General features: G+C 53.3%; 1 protein-coding gene across 3 annotated transcripts in view; it reads left to right on the top strand.

Annotated features, from left to right (window-relative positions):
- The first annotated feature begins 3,744 nt into the window (after positions 1-3,744).
- EPHB6 (EPH receptor B6) overlaps positions 3,745-18,563 on the top strand; it is a 17,120-nt gene continuing 2,301 nt past the window's right edge. The window contains exons 1-16 of one of the 3 annotated variants that reach the window (XM_030854052.2): positions 3,745-3,942; positions 11,818-11,890; positions 12,169-12,366; positions 12,651-12,715; positions 12,929-13,682; positions 14,322-14,477; positions 14,849-15,187; positions 15,282-15,406; positions 15,584-15,746; positions 15,956-16,070; positions 16,309-16,361; positions 16,543-16,662; positions 16,770-17,017; positions 17,265-17,438; positions 17,918-18,067; positions 18,276-18,481. In XM_030854052.2, coding sequence (XP_030709912.1) covers positions 12,267-12,366; positions 12,651-12,715; positions 12,929-13,682; positions 14,322-14,477; positions 14,849-15,187; positions 15,282-15,406; positions 15,584-15,746; positions 15,956-16,070; positions 16,309-16,361; positions 16,543-16,662; positions 16,770-17,017; positions 17,265-17,438; positions 17,918-18,067; positions 18,276-18,481 — 2,768 coding nt within the window. In that variant the 5' untranslated portion in view covers positions 3,745-3,942; positions 11,818-11,890; positions 12,169-12,266. Of the gene's footprint in view, positions 3,943-4,696; positions 4,916-11,817; positions 11,891-12,168; positions 12,367-12,650; positions 12,716-12,928; positions 13,683-14,321; positions 14,478-14,848; positions 15,188-15,281; positions 15,407-15,583; positions 15,747-15,955; positions 16,071-16,308; positions 16,362-16,542; positions 16,663-16,769; positions 17,018-17,264; positions 17,439-17,917; positions 18,068-18,275; positions 18,482-18,563 lie in introns of those variants that run through there. The other 2 variants (XM_060305196.1, XM_030854051.2) reach the window with 2 other exon arrangements.

The following is an 18,563-nucleotide window of genomic DNA, read 5'->3' as shown; positions in this document are numbered from 1 at the left end:
TCAGATGTTTTATCTTCTCTGTTATTTAAAAAATAATCTATTTACGTCTCACATGGAATGTCTTCCCAGGTTCATGTTATATTTCACTGGTTTGTTTTTCCTGGAGTCTTAAGTCAATTTTTTTCTTTCTGCATGACTGAGATTTTATTTTGGCTATTGTGCTTTTCTTTTTTTTTTTTCACACTCCCTTTTCATCCCAACCTTTAAAAATAGTTTCCGTATCTGCTTTTAACTCACTAAGAATATAAAGTGAAAACCTTTTCTTTAAACTCTTACATCATTACTCCTTTTTCACTTGGCCTCAGATTTTTAAAAGATCTCAAGTTTTGTTGTCGTTTACTAATTATTAATACCGACTTGCTCCTTTTGTTACTGGTGATTAAAGGTCTGATGGGATAGACTCCAGAATCCCATATGAATGGAGAGGGAGAACTATTGTCTAAGACAAGGGAACATCCAGCAGCCTGAGAACGAGGAAATGCTCCAGCCACATCTAGAGCTAGTGGCAGAGCGTGCAGCAATGCAGGTCACCCTTCCTATTTTTTGGTGCGGGGGCGGGGGGGGAATGTGGATGTTTTCAGAGAACACGGTCTGGGATCAGAGCTAGAGGACAAGACTGCATGTGACTGGGAGAGCGGACCATGGGATCATCTGCTCCATGTTGTAGATCATCGCACCCTGTCTGGATCCAAAGGGAGAAGACACAGCATAGACAAAGGGAAGGGGCAGAGTGGTGTGGCACACTTGTCAACCCTGTCCCGCACGTGGGTATTGCCCAAACTCTTATTAAAATCTGGAATGTTTTCAACTCTTCTGGTTTATATGAGTAACTGCAGAGGATTTTTCTATTGAGATGGTGTCATAATTATTCTAGTAAAAGGAGGCACCTAGCATTCCATTCACTCCATTAACTTCCTAGGAATCATCTTTGAACTTTAAAAATATGTATTAAAGATGATGGCCTGGAGGGCTGGGCTGCAAGGATGTCTTATGAAAAGCCTCCGTCTTCATAGATTGCAGGAAAAGTAGGTAATTGTGATCATCTCAGCTCATTTGCGGCGGAGGCTGCTGGTTGCTTGTCTAACATTCTTTCCCTTCTCCTCTCTCACTAACAGATCTTTAATTTTATTTGGTGCACGTGTATTCTCTGGCCAATAACGTACAAGGAGAAGTCACTGGGTAAAGTCCCCAGGAAGGATCTTCAAAGAGTCTTAACTCTGCTGAAACTATGCCCTGTATCCTGTGCCCATCTTCTATTTCTTGACTGAAACTAATAGACCTTATAATTGGAGCCCTGGCTGATGGGCCGACAACCTGAGAACAAGGGTTCACGCTAGAGGTGGAGGGGCAGAAACCTAAGTCTTGTTGACCTGGGGCTGCCACAGCATCCCTGAATTCCTCGATTTGGCCCTTATATACAGCTGACATCAATCTCTAACTGATTAAACATCCTATCAGGAGAGAAGAGCCTTTCTCTTTCTCTCTGTGCACTAATACCTCTGAATGTCTTTTTATTATCGTTCGGTTAAAGTAATGCAAAAGTGTGAGACTCTGTTGGGTAAACTTTGAAGATCACTCACATCCAATGAGCATTCGGGTTATCAGTCACCACTGGTGTACAAATCAGTTGCAAACTAGGTTTGTCTTTCAAACAAACCAGTCCTGTAGGTTTACTCTAGAAGTTTCTAAACAGAAAAAAAAAAAATTGGGCATTTGACACTTTTATAGGCCAAAATGTTTGGAGACCACACTCCAGCTTTTGGGAAGACTGCCCCTAGAGGCCACGGAGCCTGGAGACAGTTCAGGGACATGCCAGGGACCCTGTGAGCTTGTGCATCTGGAGCTATAACTCATGTCTTGGAATAAGAGATCTGGGGGCTCAGCAAGTTGCTTTTTTGCTTTTTACTAGAATTCTTATCACTGAAATTACTTATAAAGCTCTTTGTTTATAATAACATTAGCTTGCATTAGCCATTCTAAAGGGAAATAAAAAAGAAGAAAATTGCACATCCTTGGGGAGTGACAGATGTTGGAGAGAGAAAAACCCAAGAAGGAGGCAAAAACAGAAAAACAAAACAAAAGAAAACCAGAACCAGTTAAAAAGCCATCTCAAATCACCTGGAGTTTTCTACTCAGGATCTTTTTTTTTTTAACATCTTTATTGGAGTATAATTGCTTTACAATGGTGTGTTAGTTTCTGCTTTATAACAAAGTGAATCAGTTATACATATACATATGTTCCCATATCTCTTCCTTCTTGCGTCTCCCTCCCTCCCATCCTCCCTATCCCACCCCTCTAGGTGGTCACAAAGCACTGAGCTGATCTCCCTGTGCTATGCGGCTGCTTCCCACTAGCTATCTATTTTACGTTTGGTAGTGTATATATGTCCATGCCACTCTCTTTGGCTCCAAATTTACATTGTAGATGGTTGTGTCCCAACATAATGACTTCTGTGAGCTACAGACTTTGTTAGGTCCTGCCCTTCAGCACAGAGCAAATTTAAATACTATGATTTTTTATTCACTTATTCTAAAACACTTCTAAGCACCTAATGTGTGCCAGGCACTGAACAAATTTTAGAAAGGATTTATGTCCAACTTTAAGAAGGATCTTATTACTTTGTTTTCTAATAGCTTCAGATGGCAGCATCACTTAACAATGCATTCTGTGCTATCCACCTGCTGTTAAAATTTAGTTTGATAACATAGGAGATTACGATACAGGGCAAATTGTCATCACAAATTTAAACCTCTTTGCCTCCAGGGTACAAGGGAGCTTTCTTTGAAGACCAGATCCCTCTCAAATATTAACGAAGAAAAACTAATTACATAAGCCTCAGACAACAAAAACTTAATTTCATATTATAGGCACCTAATGGGTGGTATAAAAAATGAGCTATGTCAGACAATAGAAAGGAATAGAGATTTTTTTTGCTATAATGTCAATATATGATGAATTGCAAATTTCTATTAGAACTTCTGGGTTTTATAAAGTTACTTCTATGTTTTGGTTTGATTGATACTTTTATTTTTAACATAATTTAATCATACGCTTTTTTAAAAAGTTTCCAATATACCCATAGCTTTCTGACAATCAAATTATTACTATATCTAGGATCATGAGTTATATAATATTGCATATAAAGCCAGGTTTCTCCACAAAAGTCTTTCAAGGTCTTGGGGAGAACTGATTTGGAAATGAAGGCAATTCTCTACCACTGAGTTTCAGAGCAAAGAGAAGAAACAGATAAACTCACCAATGTGAGTGGACTTATTATTTGGATGTCCAAACGCAGAATCCCTCAACAGCATTAGGCTTATTAATTGACTCAGATATTGAGAGTAAACAAGCCCCTTGCCCAGTGGGGACTAGTTCAGTCGCCTTTGTCTGTCTTTATATCACTCATTCAGCCAATTCATTAAAGCCTGTTTCTGCTAATGAGTTTCATTGTTCTGTTTATTGTGCTTGTTGGCTCATAGACCTCTTTCACAATTTTCCAGGATTTCTGAATGCTCCTTAAGTACCAGTTTTGACCAGCCCATTTGCAGCTAGTACTTTAATAAAGGTGTCGGGAATAAATGAAGAACGTAGAAGGATGTGGGACAGGGTAATATGGGGAGCTGGGGGTCAGGGAATAAGCCAGACTCCCCCGATACTTGTGTTCTTTGAAAGAGCCAGCAGGTGGTAGCAACACTTCGCAGCAAGGCCTCAGCTCAGTGCTGTTAGGACCGGAACAATAGAACCCCAATCCTGTCCCGGGTTTGAGAGGAGGCTACGGGTGGGCAGAAACCTTTTTTCCTCGCGGCGCCCCCTCCGTTCCTCAACCCTTCCAGGCACCCGCTGCGAGTACCTTCCACCGCTTCTCATCCGTGTGGGGAATTTCTCTCTGGGGAGCGGGCGAGGCAAGAGGCTCCCAGAGGTCCAGCGACTTGCCTGGCAGTGTAAGTTCCTGGCACCGACCTCGGGGCTTCCCCTTTGAGACCCAGGCTTCCCTGCCCTTCGGAGAGGAGGGAGGGAGGGCGGGTGGAGTCAGAAGCCCCAGCTGAGCAAGATCCAGCGTCTCCAACGCGGAGCACAGCTGAAGGCTAGATCCGAGCCCCTTTCGTACCCTGACTGCCTATCCACCCCCAGCCCACCTCCGCACCCTCTAAATTCTCAGTTTGTCTTTCCCTCCACCCCCTTCTCCTTCTTTTCTCTTTTTCTCAGCTCACGCCCACCTTAGTTCAAATCTGAGTGGGAACTAAAACAGCGGGTTTAGTTCCTGGAGTTGAAGCAGAAAAGCAGGGGAGGCGAGGGGGCGCGGGTGCCCCTGCCCTGCCCTGGGTACCAGTGGCGCAGCTCTCCAAGCGCCGGAGCCCGCACCCGCCCCGGGGGCTTTAAACGGAGCTCCCGGCCGCCCGGCGGGCCGCCTCCCCCAGCCCGGCCCGCACGCCATCCTCCGCGCCCACGTCCCCTGGCCCGGCGGACGGGCAGGCCCCGGGCGAGCCCCGCGCGCCGGGGCCGCGGAGCGGGCGCCGCGTACTCGCCGCCGAGGCCGAGAGGGCGGGCTGGGTTCCCCGGAAGAGGGGAGAGGGAGGGCGGCCGAAGGGGCCGGAGAGGGGGCGGGCCGGGCGGGGAGGGACGCGGAGGGGGCGGGCCGGGCTGCGCTCGCTTCGGCCGCCGCTCGGGAGCAGAGCAGCGGGCGGCGGGACCCGCGACCCAGCGCGGCGCCGGCGAGCGCGACGCGGGCCCCTCACGGTCCCCGGCGCCCCGCCTCCGGAGCAGCCCATGCAGCCGCGCGGACCCGCGCCGCGGAGAAGGTTGGTCCCTGCACCCGAGCGGAGAGGCGGGCGGCCCCGGTGAGCGCCCGGAGCCCCGGCTCCAGCGCGGGGCCTCGAGGGGTGCAGACCTGCTGAGCCTGCGGCCGGCGCGAAGGTGAGCCCGGGGGTCGCAGGCGGCGTGGGGGGCCGGGGGCCTGCGTGCGTGGGGACAGGAATTCGGGTTTGCAGAAGTAAAGGGGCCCTCCAGACAGGGCCTCTGCAGAGCCGGGGGTCCTCGTGGGGGAGTGCTGAGTCTCCGTCCCCAAAGCGAGAGCGGGCTTCGGGAGGGGTGCGGACCCGGCCAGCCTGGCTCCCACCCCACCCCCGCCTGTAACGAGCCGTCAGTGACACCCCGATAAGCCTGCTGCTGCGATCCCCCACGGTGTTTCCAGAGACACTCGGTTGGCTCGGATATAGGGGTTCCTGATCTAGGGGTCCTGGAAGAGGCCGGGCTCCCAGCCTCATGAAGGGGATTGCCCACCCCTCCGACTCCAGGGGCATGTCTCCAATCCCGGCGGAGCTGGGAGGGGCAAGGAGGTGGACCGCACACCTGCCCTCAGCTCCCCACAGCCTATCCTGCTCCCGCGGCCCCATCACCACCCAGAAGCCCTGGAGTGGAGGGAAGGCTTGGTTCCATGGTCCGCAGCCCTGACGCCCAAATTACAGCCAAAGTCTATTGCTTGCTGCTGCCCCAGCTCCACCCGCTCGCTTTACATGTGGGTGCGTGGCCCTGCCTGCCCGACACCCCGACCCACCAGTCTTGGCTGTCTGGCCCCCTCTCTCCTCCCATCCCTGGGGGAGCTGGCAGGGGCCCAGCATAGCCGATGTTGTAATGTCCCTGGCAGTGCCCAGGGAGAGAAGTGGCTGGGCCTGTTCCCAGTCAGTTAACCCCGGGCCCTGTGCCCGCCCAGGGAACTTGACTCAGGCTCTAGAAGGAGAGATGCCCGTTTAGTGGGAAAGGAGCTGTGGGAAGCTGGCAGTCCAGGGAAACTGCCCAAGTGATGGGCACTGGGGCTCTGAGACTTGCCAGGTGCTGTTCAGAGGGGCCGCTTGGCTCTTTCAGGGCAATGCACATTTTTTATTGCAGGAAGATTAGGGTGCGGGCTCCTATGTACGTACCTGCCTAGTGACCTGGGGAAGAGGACTCCTTTAGAGTCTGTCGGTTCCTTCAGGGCACGAGAAGATGGCAGGCAAGGGCCTCTCTGTCATCAGAATGCCAGGGAGCAACAGGCAGTGATGGGCTGAGCAGAGGACCGGCAGGACCATCCCTCCTCCGGGCAGGGCCAGATGCTCTCCCAGCGGATCACCATCTCCAGAGCTGGGCCCTTGGCCTTGTGTCCCCACCAGGTGGAATGGAGATGCTTGGGTTTGGGGGGCTTTGAGCCTGAGGTTTCCCTTTCTCTACTTCCCTGCGTACCTTCCTCTCCCAGCCCAGGTGTTTCCACAGGAACAACTCCCGGGGCAGAGAGAGGTTGACAACTAGGGGTGGAGTAGGGACAGACCCAGCCAGGGTGAGGGGGAAGGGCTCATGGGCATATGCCAGCAGCGTGAGGACCACTGGGGATGTGCAGGGATGTGCCTGCTGACACACACACACACACACACACACACACACACACACACACACACACCCAGCGCATACTCTCCTGCTCCCCTCCCATGTCACCTTATATACACTCTCCCTTACACACTCTCACACTTGCTCTCACGGGCACCGGTCCTGGCACTCATGGGCTTTCTTCCACAATCTTCCACTTACTCATCTCTCCTGTATATGCAGCAACTGCTCCAACACCCTCCCTGAGGCCCTTTACCAGGACCATGCATGTCCCCCCATCATGCACAGCCAGAGTGGCTCGTTCTAAGTGGCTGTCTGGCTAGACCCAGACACCGCCTGCATCTTAAAAGCCTCCCCCAGCTCCACAGCCAGCCGGGGAGTGGGAGGCACATTTGTCTGCCTCTGCGTGCTCTGGGGGACATTCTTCGGGGCTGGAGGCCTCCAGGGACATAGCACCGTCCTCTGCTGGGACAGTGTGCTAGCCAGTGTGTCCTAGCCAATCCGCACGTTGGCTTCTCCAGCCAGGGCAGCAGGGGCTAGAAGCGCCGGAGGAAAGCTACCTCTCACTGTCTGCTCTGGATGCCTCCTTAAAGGCCTCTGGGATCCTTTTCAGGGCGGGTGGCCAGATCTCAAAGAGACCTACCGAGACCAAGGTAGAGATTAAGGGGTAGAGGCAGCAGCATTAAGCTGAGCAAGGATTATACTGGAATTTCCTGGGCATTTAACAGCTGCAGAACAGGACAGACGACAGGGCCTGTGGTGCTGACCCCTCCCACGCTGACCCTGCAGCTAACAGGTGTGAGACACACCAGCCACTTAAAACCATTGGCCTCTTTGCCCTTGGGACCTTCCCTCGCCCTGCTGGCCCTTGCAGGCTGCTCTGCTTCCCTGTCGGGGCTCACTTTGCGGTGATGCCCCATGTGCGTTCCGAGTGTATAGACCTCTCGGTCCCCCTCTTTCTCTTTGAAGTTGCAGGCCTTTGCTTACAGGATGCGTGACATCCTGTAAGAAAAGCATGGCATGATCAGTGGGACAGTTTGAACTTCTTGGGAGATAAGCTTAAAGGCTATCCAGGGATAGAAGTTATTTTGCTTTTATTGTTGACATTATTTCACTCATTCATTGCCAGGTCCTGCTGCCTCTCCCTCTCTGCTTTCTTCTTACAGATGAAAATTTCTACATGTTTTGAAACTTAGAGGGCACAGGGCAGGGAGGATAAATTGTAAACATGCTATACTAGTCTAAGTTTTATAAATATTTTCCTTTTTTGTCTAGATTCTAATTATGAGATTTTCATTATAAAAATAAGATATGCTCATTGTAACAAGAAAAACAATTCAAGTATGTATAAGAGACCGTTAATAACTGCTCCCCCATGCTCCTACAGTAACCAGTTTTACTGGCCCAATATATCTTTTGCCATAACCTTCGTCCAAGCTCACTGGGCTTAGATTATTTAATTTTTAAAAATTCGCTTTATGGATCGAGGTGCATAAATTATATTTAAGTCAGCTTGGTTTGTTCATAAATTATCATATTTAGCATTTTAATTTGAGCGCAGTAAACTTCTTAAATTCTTACAGATTTACTCATTTATTTTTAAATCTTTCACTTTTATAGACAACAGAACTCATAAGCTATGATTTAGAAGCTAAAATTCTACACATCTTTAATCTTTGCCATTTTGTGAAAACAAAATGTAATCCTGATGCCTATGAAACTGTCATGTTTTTGTAAACTAAAGAAATGTAGCAGGCTTGTGGCTCTCGTGTCCCTACTGTATCAAAAAGATATAAAATGGTATAACCAGAAGAGGAACTGAGAAAAAAAACAATCTGGTCATAGAATGCAATTTTTATCACAAGAAACTTTGTCTCATCAGTCTCATTTTCTGAGCTATCATTTTACATCCACATTTCTGCTGCTCCTGGTGTTTTATATTTTTAAAACCAATACACATCTGAAATGTGAATGTTTTCCTGATGGAGATCAGTTTTCTGCTTTTTCAAGGGTTAGAGGATTTCTAAACCGTGACCGATTCCTTTCATGAGCTGGAGGAGATAGAGGAATCTCAAGCAGGCCACAGGGAAGAGGGTGAGGGGCCTGGCCTTACGGAGGCCTGTCTCTGTCTGTGTGGCAGCAGGGATGTGATTGGCTGCTCCCAGGGCGCACTCCTGGACCAAACGCGGAAAGATCTCCTCGTCCTCAGCCTCAGTTGAAGGCACCTTTGAAAATCAGGTTCTGAGTCCTGCTTGTTTCGTATTCTAGGCATGGGATGGAGCTGCGTGTTGTCACTTATATTTCTGCCTTTGAATCTTGTTTCAAAAGAATCTGCAGTGGCAGGAATTAGTTGACAAAAATTTCTTCTGTGTCTTAATAAAGTTCCCTCTATCCTTATTTTTATCCTTACCATAGAGGTACACTCAGTTTCTTTTTATACATTAAAAAATAAAAGACTTGGACTTATCTACTTTGTTTGATACGTAAGAACTGACCTAACTTCCTAGTCTCACTCAGCAACAGTTTTTTTCTGAGGAAACTTATTTTTAACCTTCAGTCTTCTGGATCTGGATCTAAAAGAGGTCCTCATCAAACAGCAAAAGTACACTTCTGGGTACTTGAAGGTCCTCAACCATTTCTTTTTAATGAATGTCTTTGTTCTTTGTAAAATTTCAAAAAATGACTTGTGGCAATCTACATGTGATGTCTCCACTTTATTCTTTTCTTCCTGATTCCTTTTGACGACAGAAAGTGAATGGATTTAGCGTGTTTTATCATTGCTTCTGCTCTTCTCTGGATCTTCTGGAGAGAGGCTAGCTTCATGTTGTCATCAAGATGCATACTAAGGCTATGCGCACCCGCCCTATTGTAGCCACAAGCCACCGTGTTACTTGTATTGTGGGTCCTCAAAGCAAATGCTTGGCCATGCATCTTCTAGACTGTTCCATACTGCACAGCTGATATAATCTGCAGGGCATCCTTTTCTCTCATGTGTTGCTGTCTCTCAAAAACAATTCACTGGGCTATTCCAAAGTGTTCATTATTCCTTCTCCATGATGATTTGTCTAGTTATAAGTTTAAGAAGACATGGTGCTTATAGTTTCTTCTTTGTACAGATTCCAGAATCCATCCATGTTCTAACTGAAAGAGGCTATTTTAAAGACTGTCTGCTGGGCAAATGGTGTTATAGCCTTCATTGTTTAAAGACGTTCTGCTGGCATTTTCAGTTCTTGATAACAGCCTTCCTAAAGACTCTGTGACCATTTGTCAGAGAAATGGTTGAGGACCTTCAAGTACCCAGAAGTGTACTTCTGCTGTTTGATGAGGACCTCTTTTTGGTTCGGATCCAGAAGACCGAAGGTTATAAATAAGTTTCTTCAGACAGAATCTGGTCTGCTCTGGTGTGTCAAGCATGCCTCCAAATTAAGTCACTGAGAGTTGGGGCGGGGTGTATGTCTACAACATGAATTACTTTAGGGTAGTCTTTAAACAGCCGTTGATGATGGGACAGTGCTTTTTATTTTCCCATCTCCTGGTTCTTCTTGAAACATTTATTTTATATGTGAATGATTCTAGTAGCATTTGGGACAGGATTTGCAAAGAACCTCTGTTTCTTAGGAATAATTTGCACTATGGAAATGCTTCTTTTTCCCCCCAGCTTTACTGAGATACAATTGACATATAATATTGTGTAAGGTTACAACTTACAATTGTGTAAGATATACAACGTGAAGATTTGGCAAATGCTCCTTCCTTGCCTCCGTAGGCTATAAATTGAACTCTCTGTTTCTCATATAGGGTTCTAGAGGCATGAAAGGTAAATTTCAGTGGCTACTTGGCAGACATCCATGTCTGCCCTTGCAGATGCAGAAATGGTGTCTTTTCATGAAAACCACCTGGAGATAACACTGATGGCTTCAGCTTACAGCATAGCCAGCCTACACTGAAAAAATTAGATGAACAGAAATCAAATCATGATTCTCATATTTATCAAAATTAAATACAGTTTAATTGCTTAGTTTCAGCTTCAGTGTGAAATGTGTAATTTTTAGGTTCCAACTTCCGATTGACTTTTTTTTTTTACTCTCAAACTCGTGTCTTTTGAGAAGCATGCCTCTTGTTTTCTTCTCAAGAGAAATAAATGACGTCTACTGTCCATGCAACTCACAGACTTTTGAGACTCAGTCACAAGGAGAGACGTAGCTCACCACTAACCCTAGACCAACCAGCAAAGAAAGGTCTGAGCCTGCTCGTCTTCACCGTGACCCTGGAGGCAGCCAGGGCTCCTGGGCACGTGCTTGTGAGCCGCAGCGCTGCGCTTCTTAAGGCTCGGGAATGTTTTACATAAAAGCGTGAAATCATTTGGAGAGCATGAACACTATTTTGATTCATTTTATTAAACAGTTATTATTTATGGATTTGAATGAAATTTTAATGATTTCATTGAAAAATAATATGTATGCAAGATTTTTAATATATAAAAATTTAAGGGGATATGTAAGTGTCTCTTGCACTAGCCCCCATCCTCTCCCTCTCCCCTTCTTCCCAGGTTTTGTCTACCTTTCTTAAAGATCCTTACATACATATGTATATGCAGGTCCTTCTTAAGTTACCCATCAGTCGGGAGCATACCGTATACGGCTCTGCAACGGACTATGTACTTTCACTTGGAAATTATTTTCATATCAGTGTATAAACACTAGCCCTTTATTCCTTCTGAAGATTATGCCATAATTTTTTAACCATCTTCCTATTGCTGAACAGTTACTTTACAGTCTTTTCCCTTACAAGCAATGCTGCAGTAAATATTCTTGTTCGAACATCTGTGCAAAAGGATCCAAGTAGACGATACCTGAAGGACAGATTCTTAGAAGTGAAGCTGCTAGATAGACATCACCAACTGTCCTTCTAAGAGGATGCACCACCCTGAGCCTGTATGCGCAATGAATGCGAGAGAGCCTATTTCTCATACCTTCCCCACCCAGGCACTGTTAATCTCATAGAACAAAATGGCATTGCACTGTTGTTTCAACATGCCTCCCTTTCGCTGTGAGCAAACTAGGGAGCGTCTGTCTTTTCATATACGTGAGGCATACATTTAGTTTTCCGAAAGCCAGAGGAAAAATGTGCCCCTTGTGGAGAGAGGACCTTGGTTCATAAAATGTAGGTATGCCAGACCTACATAGCTCTATCCCTTCTCTGTCCTGGCTCCTTTATCAGATGGAATCTTTCCGCCTATGTTCTTTTCTGCATCTGCTCTCACACCCTCCCTCCCGTCATACCCCTCAGCTCTCCTTCTTCAGTCCCTCTCGCTTCACTGCCTCTCTGAAATGTCTAGAGTATCCGAGTCTGATGGGGGTTGGGAGGTGTTGGGCAGGGGGAACCGTGTGTCCCCAGGGAAGGAGTAGCTTCTAACTCGCCTGCTTTTAATGAGAAGAATCTTCTGATTTTCTATGCAGGGTGGCCGTAGGAGGAAGGGAGGAGAGTACATGAAGAGAAAGAACTTGAAGAACTCCTTCCAGAAGCAAAGGGGTAAGACTGGCCCAGAACTACCCGGTGCTCTAAAGGGGAGGGCCACGAGAAACAGATGCTCAGAGGTGGGTCACCTGTGGAGCGGAGTGGGTGACCGGGCACATGGTCCTCTAAGATGGTGGACTTGACACAGGTCAGGAGAGAGTCAGCCTCCTGCCGGCCCTCACCCATGCTTGGTGCCGGGGCACTTTGCGGGCTACAGGGGGAGACCCAGGGCCAGCTCTGAAGCGATGCGATTCCCTCCCACCGGCCTCCTCTGGTCCTTTGTGTCTCCCTAGGAAGCCAGCTTGGCTGCAGACCCCAGTCTACGAAGCAGCAGCCCCACCTGGGAGCGGGGTGGCGGCCAGAGCAATGGTGGGAGCCCTGAAGATGCCTCATGGCTGCTGAGCGGGCTGCCCCGTCAGGGAGCAGGGCGGCGGGCATGCTGTGTGGCCTGTGGGTCCTGGTGCTGGTATCCTCAGTCCTGGCTCTGGAAGGTAAGGGGGAGGGGAGACGGGAGAACCCCCCCACCCCGACCTGCCAGGGGAGAGCCAGCACTGATGGGAAGTGGGAAAGATTCAGAAGAGGCAGGAAAGGATGAAGACACCTGAAGGGGGAAGGGAAGGGGGCGGGTTTCAGAGAAAGGCTCCCGACAGACAGCTGTGCTCCTTAGTGAATTCAAGGAGCCGGGCAGTTCTCTTTTTCCTAATGGGAATGGGGTGGGGTGAGACCTGCTGGCTGAAGGCCTGCTAACCGCGTGCCCCTTCTTATCACTGGGCAGAGGTATTGCTGGACACCACTGGAGAGACATCTGAGATTGGCTGGCTCACCTACCCACCAGGTGGGGTGAGTGTCACACTTTCACTGTGAACCCAACGCCCCCCCCCCCGCCCCCATCGTGTTGACAAGATGCCTGCCCGCCAGAGGAGCAGGACTTCCGGGTATCCTCAGCTGCTTTGCATGTCATTAATGCTAAGTTTCACCTGGAGGGATATGCCCCCGCCTCCCTGCGCCTTTCCAGCCTGGAGCAGCTAATGCCCTTTGTGGTCCTCCCTGCAGTGGGACGAAGTGAGTGTTCTGGATGACCAGCAACGCCTGACTCGGACCTTCGAGGCATGCCACGTGGCCGGGGCCCCTCCCGGCCCCGGGCAGGACAACTGGCTACAGACACACTTTGTGGAGCGGCGAGGGGCCCAGAGAGCGCACATCCGGCTGCACTTCTCCGTGCGGGCCTGCTCCAGCCTGGGCGTGGCGGGGGGCACCTGCCGGGAGACCTTCACGCTTTACTACCGCCAGGCCGAGGAGCCCGACAGCTCCGACAGCATCTCCTCCTGGCACCTCAAACGCTGGACCAAGGTGGACACGATCGCGGCAGATGAGAGTTTCCCCGCCTCCTCAGCGTGGGCGGTCGGCCCGCGCGGGGCGGGGCAGCGGGCGGGGCTCCAGCTGAACGTTAAAGAGCGGAGCTTCGGGCCCTTGACCCAGCGCGGCTTCTACGTGGCCTTTCAGGACACCGGGGCCTGCCTGGCCCTCGTGGCGGTCAGGCTCTTCTCCTACGCCTGCCCCTCCATGGTCCGCGCCTTCGCCACCTTTCCTGAGACGCAGGCCAGTGGGGCCGGGGGGGCCTCCCTGGTGGCGGCCGTGGGCACCTGTGTGGCGCACGCAGAGCCCGAGGAGGATGGAGGAGGGGCCCAGGCAGGAGGCAGCCCTCCCAGGCTGCACTGTAACGGGGAGGGCAAGTGGATGGTAGCCGTCGGGGGCTGCCGCTGCCAGCCCGGGCACGAGCCGGCTCGCGGAGACAAGGCCTGCCAAGGTGAGACCCCGCGCCCTTGCACTCGCCCCCCACCTTTGGGATCCTCTCCTGAACGAGCCCACACTTCATTTTGTCCCCAGAAGACCAGGAATAAGTTATCTTAGGAAAGGACGCCTGTTTTCTCCAGATTTATTTCCTAAAGCGCACAGCCTTGCTCTCAGCAGCCCATCTGAGCCTTCCACAGCGATTGCTGGGGGTCCTACGGCTGCAGGCCTAAGAAGGGATGGAGATGAAAGGACTTAAGCTCCTAGGCTGTCTTGGAATGGGGTCCTTTGTCCGCATTTGCCAGCTAGCTGGGGGTGGTTCACCCCAGGGCCAGGTGACCAGGAGGCAGGTAGAAGGCCGTGGATACAGCTGTAAAGGATGATTCTGCGGCAGAGGGAGGATATGCGGTCGAGCCAGGCGGCTGCATCTGGCGCTTGCTCTGCTGTAGCCCCGACCACACCTCACTTTTTCCGTCAATGGAAACGTGATTCCGTGCCAGCAAAAAGGCAGAAGTAATGTCTGGCTGAGGGAGGGAGAGAGGGTGACGGGGAGATAGATCTCGGAAGGCTGGGAGGATGGCTGTGTGCGGGTGTGGGGGGCTCAGGAGGGGATGGATGGGGGGGCCTGAGGCCTCTACCCTCCTCTGCCCCTCAGCCTGCCCCAGGGGGTCCTACAAGGCCTCGGCTGGGAATGCCCCCTGCTCACCGTGCCCTGCCCGCAGCCTCGCCCCTGACCCTGCGGCCCCTGCGTGCCCCTGCCTGGAGGGCTTCTACCGGGCCAGCTCCGACCCCCCAGAGGCCCCCTGCACTGGTGAGTTCCCCCACTCCTCCCCCGACCCCGGCCCCAGGGATGGGCGTGGGATGGGAGTGGGACCAGGAGAGGGAGAGCCTGGAGGGCAACGAGGGGCAGCTGGGGTTGAGCCTGGAGGGCAACGAGGGGCAGCTGGTTTGCATTTGCAGTGACTTCTTTCTCCTGTGTCCTTGCTTTTCTTCCCCGCCTCCTTCCCCCACCTCGCCCACCTCCTTCCTCTCTCGCCCCATCTGCCTTCTCTGCTTTCCCCTGCTTTCTGTCTCCTCCCTCCGGGCCGTCCTCCCTCCCCTGCCTCCTTCCTTCCCCAATCACCCCCGCCCCACGACTCCCGTCTTCCGGGCCCTTCCCTGCCCTGCACACGCCCTCCCCAGCGCCCCCGTCGGCCCCTCAGGAGCTGTGGTTTGAGGTGCAGGGCTCTGCGCTCATGCTGCACTGGCGCCTGCCTCAGGAGCTGGGGGGACGCGGGGACCTGCTCTTCAACGTCGTGTGCAAGGAGTGTGGAGCGGGCGGCAAGGGCGCTTGTCGCCGCTGCAGGGATGAGGTGCATTTCGACCCCCGCCAGAGGGGCCTGACTGAGAGCCGCGTGCTCGTTGGGGGGCTCCGGGCACACGTGCCCTACATCTTGGAGGTGCAGGCCGTCAACGGGGTGTCGGAGCTCAGCCCCGACCCTCCCCAGGCTGCAGCCATCAACGTCAGCACCAGCTACGCAGGTGAGCCTCGCCCTCCCCTGAGCTGCCAGTCACCTCCCTAGAACCCTCTCCCGCTCTCCCGACCCTGGAGGCCGCCGCTAACCCCCCACTCCAGTTCCCTCCGCAGTCCCTGCTGTGCACCAGGTGAGCCGGGCCTCCAGCAGCATCACCGTGTCCTGGCCACAGCCCGACCAGACCAACGGGAACATCCTGGACTATCAGCTCCGCTACTATGACCAGGTGGGGAGCAGAGGGGCGCCCGGCGGGGATGGTGGGAGCCGGAAGTGCTCCGCAGCGGGGCTGGAGGTGGGGAGACGGGAGGCGCCTCGGAGCCCTGCCGGCTGCGAGGGGCGTGGGTAGGAGCAGGGGGCGAGGGGCCCCCACAGCTGGCAGGGAGTGAGCGGCTGTCACCCCCAGGCAGAAGATGAATCCCACTCCTTCATCCTGACCAGCGAGACCAACACGGCCACCGTGACCCAGCTGAGCCCTGGCCACATCTATGGCTTCCAGGTGCGGGCACGGACGGCCGCAGGCCACGGCCCGTACGGGGGCAAGGTCTACTTCCAGACGCTGCCTCAAGGTGAGAGGAGGTCTGGACGGGGCGGGGGCGGCCCAAGGCATAGTGAGGAGGGATCCAGGAACCATCCAGGCCTTGAACCTTCACCCCAAACCCTCCAGGCCGGGAGAGTGGCTGCCCACCGACCTTCGGGGCTGTGTGGGGAAGTGGGTGCTCGCGGGGCGGTGTGTGAGATCTCTCACACCTGTGACTCTGGGTGGCTGGTTCTCCAGGTGAGCTGTCCGCCCAGCTTCCTGAGAGACTATCCTTGGTGGTTGGGTCCATCCTGGGGGCGCTGGCCTTCCTCCTGCTGGCGGCCATCACCGTGCTGGCTCTCGTCTTCCAGAGGTGAGTCTCTCCCCGCCATGGCCCAGCACTGTACTCTCCAAAGCTCGGTCCCAAGTCCTGATGGCCCCGAGGTTCCCTGCAGAAGCGCCCACGAGTGTCCTCTGCCACCACCCAGCCCCCGCCCTGGGGCCCAGCTCCTTTGAGCCACTGATCCCTGGCAGGACCTTGGCCTTCGTGGGCAGACTGGGGAGGAAACGGGAGAGGGAGTGTGATTGCAGGACTCTGGTTTGTCCCCCAGGAAGCGGCGTGGAACTGGCTACACGGAGCAGCTGCAGCAGTACAGCAGCCCAGGTGTGGGTGTGGCTGGGATGGGATGGGATGGGATGGGGGCCGGGAGGGCACCAGGCAAGGCTGGGCCCCCCAGGGTTGAGGGCAGCTCCTGGGCACCGTCTTCGGCAGTGAGAGAGCGTGCCTGGGGTGCGTGGGCCGCCCGCCTGCACACCTCCTCGTAATGGACCCCGTGTGCCTGCAGGGCTCGGGGTGAAGTACTACGTCGACCCCTCCACCTACGAGGACCCCTGCCAGGCCATCCGAGAATTCGCACGGGAGGTCGATCCCACGTACATGAAGATCGAGGAGGTCATTGGAGCAGGTATGGCAGAGGGAGGGCACGGAAGGGGTCCCAGCAGGGTCCCTCCTAAACAGGGCAGGACACTGAGTCCTGCCTGGAGACCCCCCAGCCTACACCTGCTCTCCCAGGCTCCTTCGGGGAGGTGCGCCGGGGCCGCCTGCAGCCCCGGGGACGGCGGGAGCAGGCCGTGGCCATCCAGGCCCTGTGGAGCGGAGGCGCCGAGAGCCTGCAGATGGCCTTCCTAGGCCAGGCCGCAGTGCTGGGCCAGTTTCAGCACCCCAACATCCTGCGGCTGGAGGGCGTGGTCACCAAGAGCCGGCCCCTCATGGTGGTGACGGAGCTCATGGAGCTGGGCCCCCTGGACAGCTTCCTGAGGGTCAGTCAGGCTGGTGGCAAGGTGTGGGGGGCGGCTCGGGCCGGGAAGGTGGGCAGTTCTCAACTGTCCGGGAGGCAGAGCCCTGTCTATGCGTTCACTCCCTGCTGCCCCACCTCCAGGGTCTCCGTCCTTCATTCCCAGACCGTTCGCTGATCCCCAGGTCCCTTTGCCTTTTGGTGCCAGTGTCTCTGCGTGATGTGCCGAGGTCCCCCACCCCTTGGCTGACCTCTGCCCCCCCATCCCACAGCAGCGGGAGGGCCAGTTCAGCAGCCTGCAGCTGGTGGCCATGCAGCGGGGCGTGGCCGCCGCCATGCACTACCTGTCCAGCTTCGCCTTCGTCCACCGTGCACTCTCTGCCCACAGTGTGCTGGTGAACAGCCACCTAGTGTGCAAAGTGGCTCGTCTTGGCCACAGTCCTCAGGTGAGAGCACAGCCTTGGGGCCCCGCATCCCTCAGGGGGCGCCGGAGGCTGAGCTGGAACTGGGGCGGTGGATGCCTCAGGTGGTGTATCTTAGTGTCTGAAGGGGCAGAGCTCACCTGTGGGATGGAGGGATTTCAGGGACTGAGGACACTGGGGAAGAAAGGGGACTGGGAGGGTGGGAGTCCTAGAACCACCTCCTGCCCTTCCCTAACGCTGACTAGTGTCAGAGCCGCTGGGTACAAGTCGTGAACACGCCACCCTCGAGCTCTGTGACTTTGCGCAAGTTTGTACTTCTGGATCCTTCAGGCTTTGCATCTGCAAAATGAAGATAACGGCGTCTGTGCTCCAGGGTTGTTGTGGGATTAAACGAGAGGCTTGATGTGAAACCCCTGACGCATATCTGAGCAGGTAGTAGCTGATCAATAGCTAGGACCACCGCTCTGATTATTGCTGTTGTTACTTTCAACCCCACCCCTCAGGGCCCAAGCTGTATGCTTCGCTGGGCAGCCCCAGAGGTCATTGCACACGGGAAACATACAACATCCAGCGACGTCTGGAGCTTTGGGATAGTGATGTGGGAAGTGATGAGTTACGGAGAACGGCCCTACTGGGACATGCGTGACCAGGAGGTGAGCTCTTGACCTAGACACTGCCGATTCCCCACCGCTATCCCTCCAGCCCACCAGCCTTCACAGACTCACACATTCGAAGCCCTCCATTCGTGGCTCTCATTTTCCATATCTTTTAAGTTCCTTTCCAACCTCATGGTTACCTGACAATACATTCCTTTCCACTAGCGATAGCCTCCGAGCACCATGTGCTTCCTCTAACCCCCAGGTACTAAATGCAATAGAGCAGGAGTTCCGGCTGCCCCCGCCTCCAGGCTGTCCGCCTGGACTACACCTGCTTATGCTGGACACTTGGCAGAAGGATCGTACCCAGCGACCTCACTTTGACCAGCTGGTGGCTGCGTTTGACAAGATGATCCGCAAGCCAGACACTCTGCAGGGAGCAGAGCACTCCGGCGGGAGCCCCAGGGACAGGTCTGGAGCTTGGGACTAAAGCGTGGGAAAGCCAGGGAGGGATGAGGCAAACCAAAAAGAAAACTGAGGTGAAGGGGCCTAG

This window comes from Globicephala melas, chromosome 9 (genome assembly GCF_963455315.2).
Source record: "Globicephala melas chromosome 9, mGloMel1.2, whole genome shotgun sequence".
Lineage (NCBI taxonomy): Eukaryota > Metazoa > Chordata > Mammalia > Artiodactyla > Delphinidae > Globicephala > Globicephala melas.
This window is presented reverse-complemented; position numbering and strand designations above follow the sequence as displayed.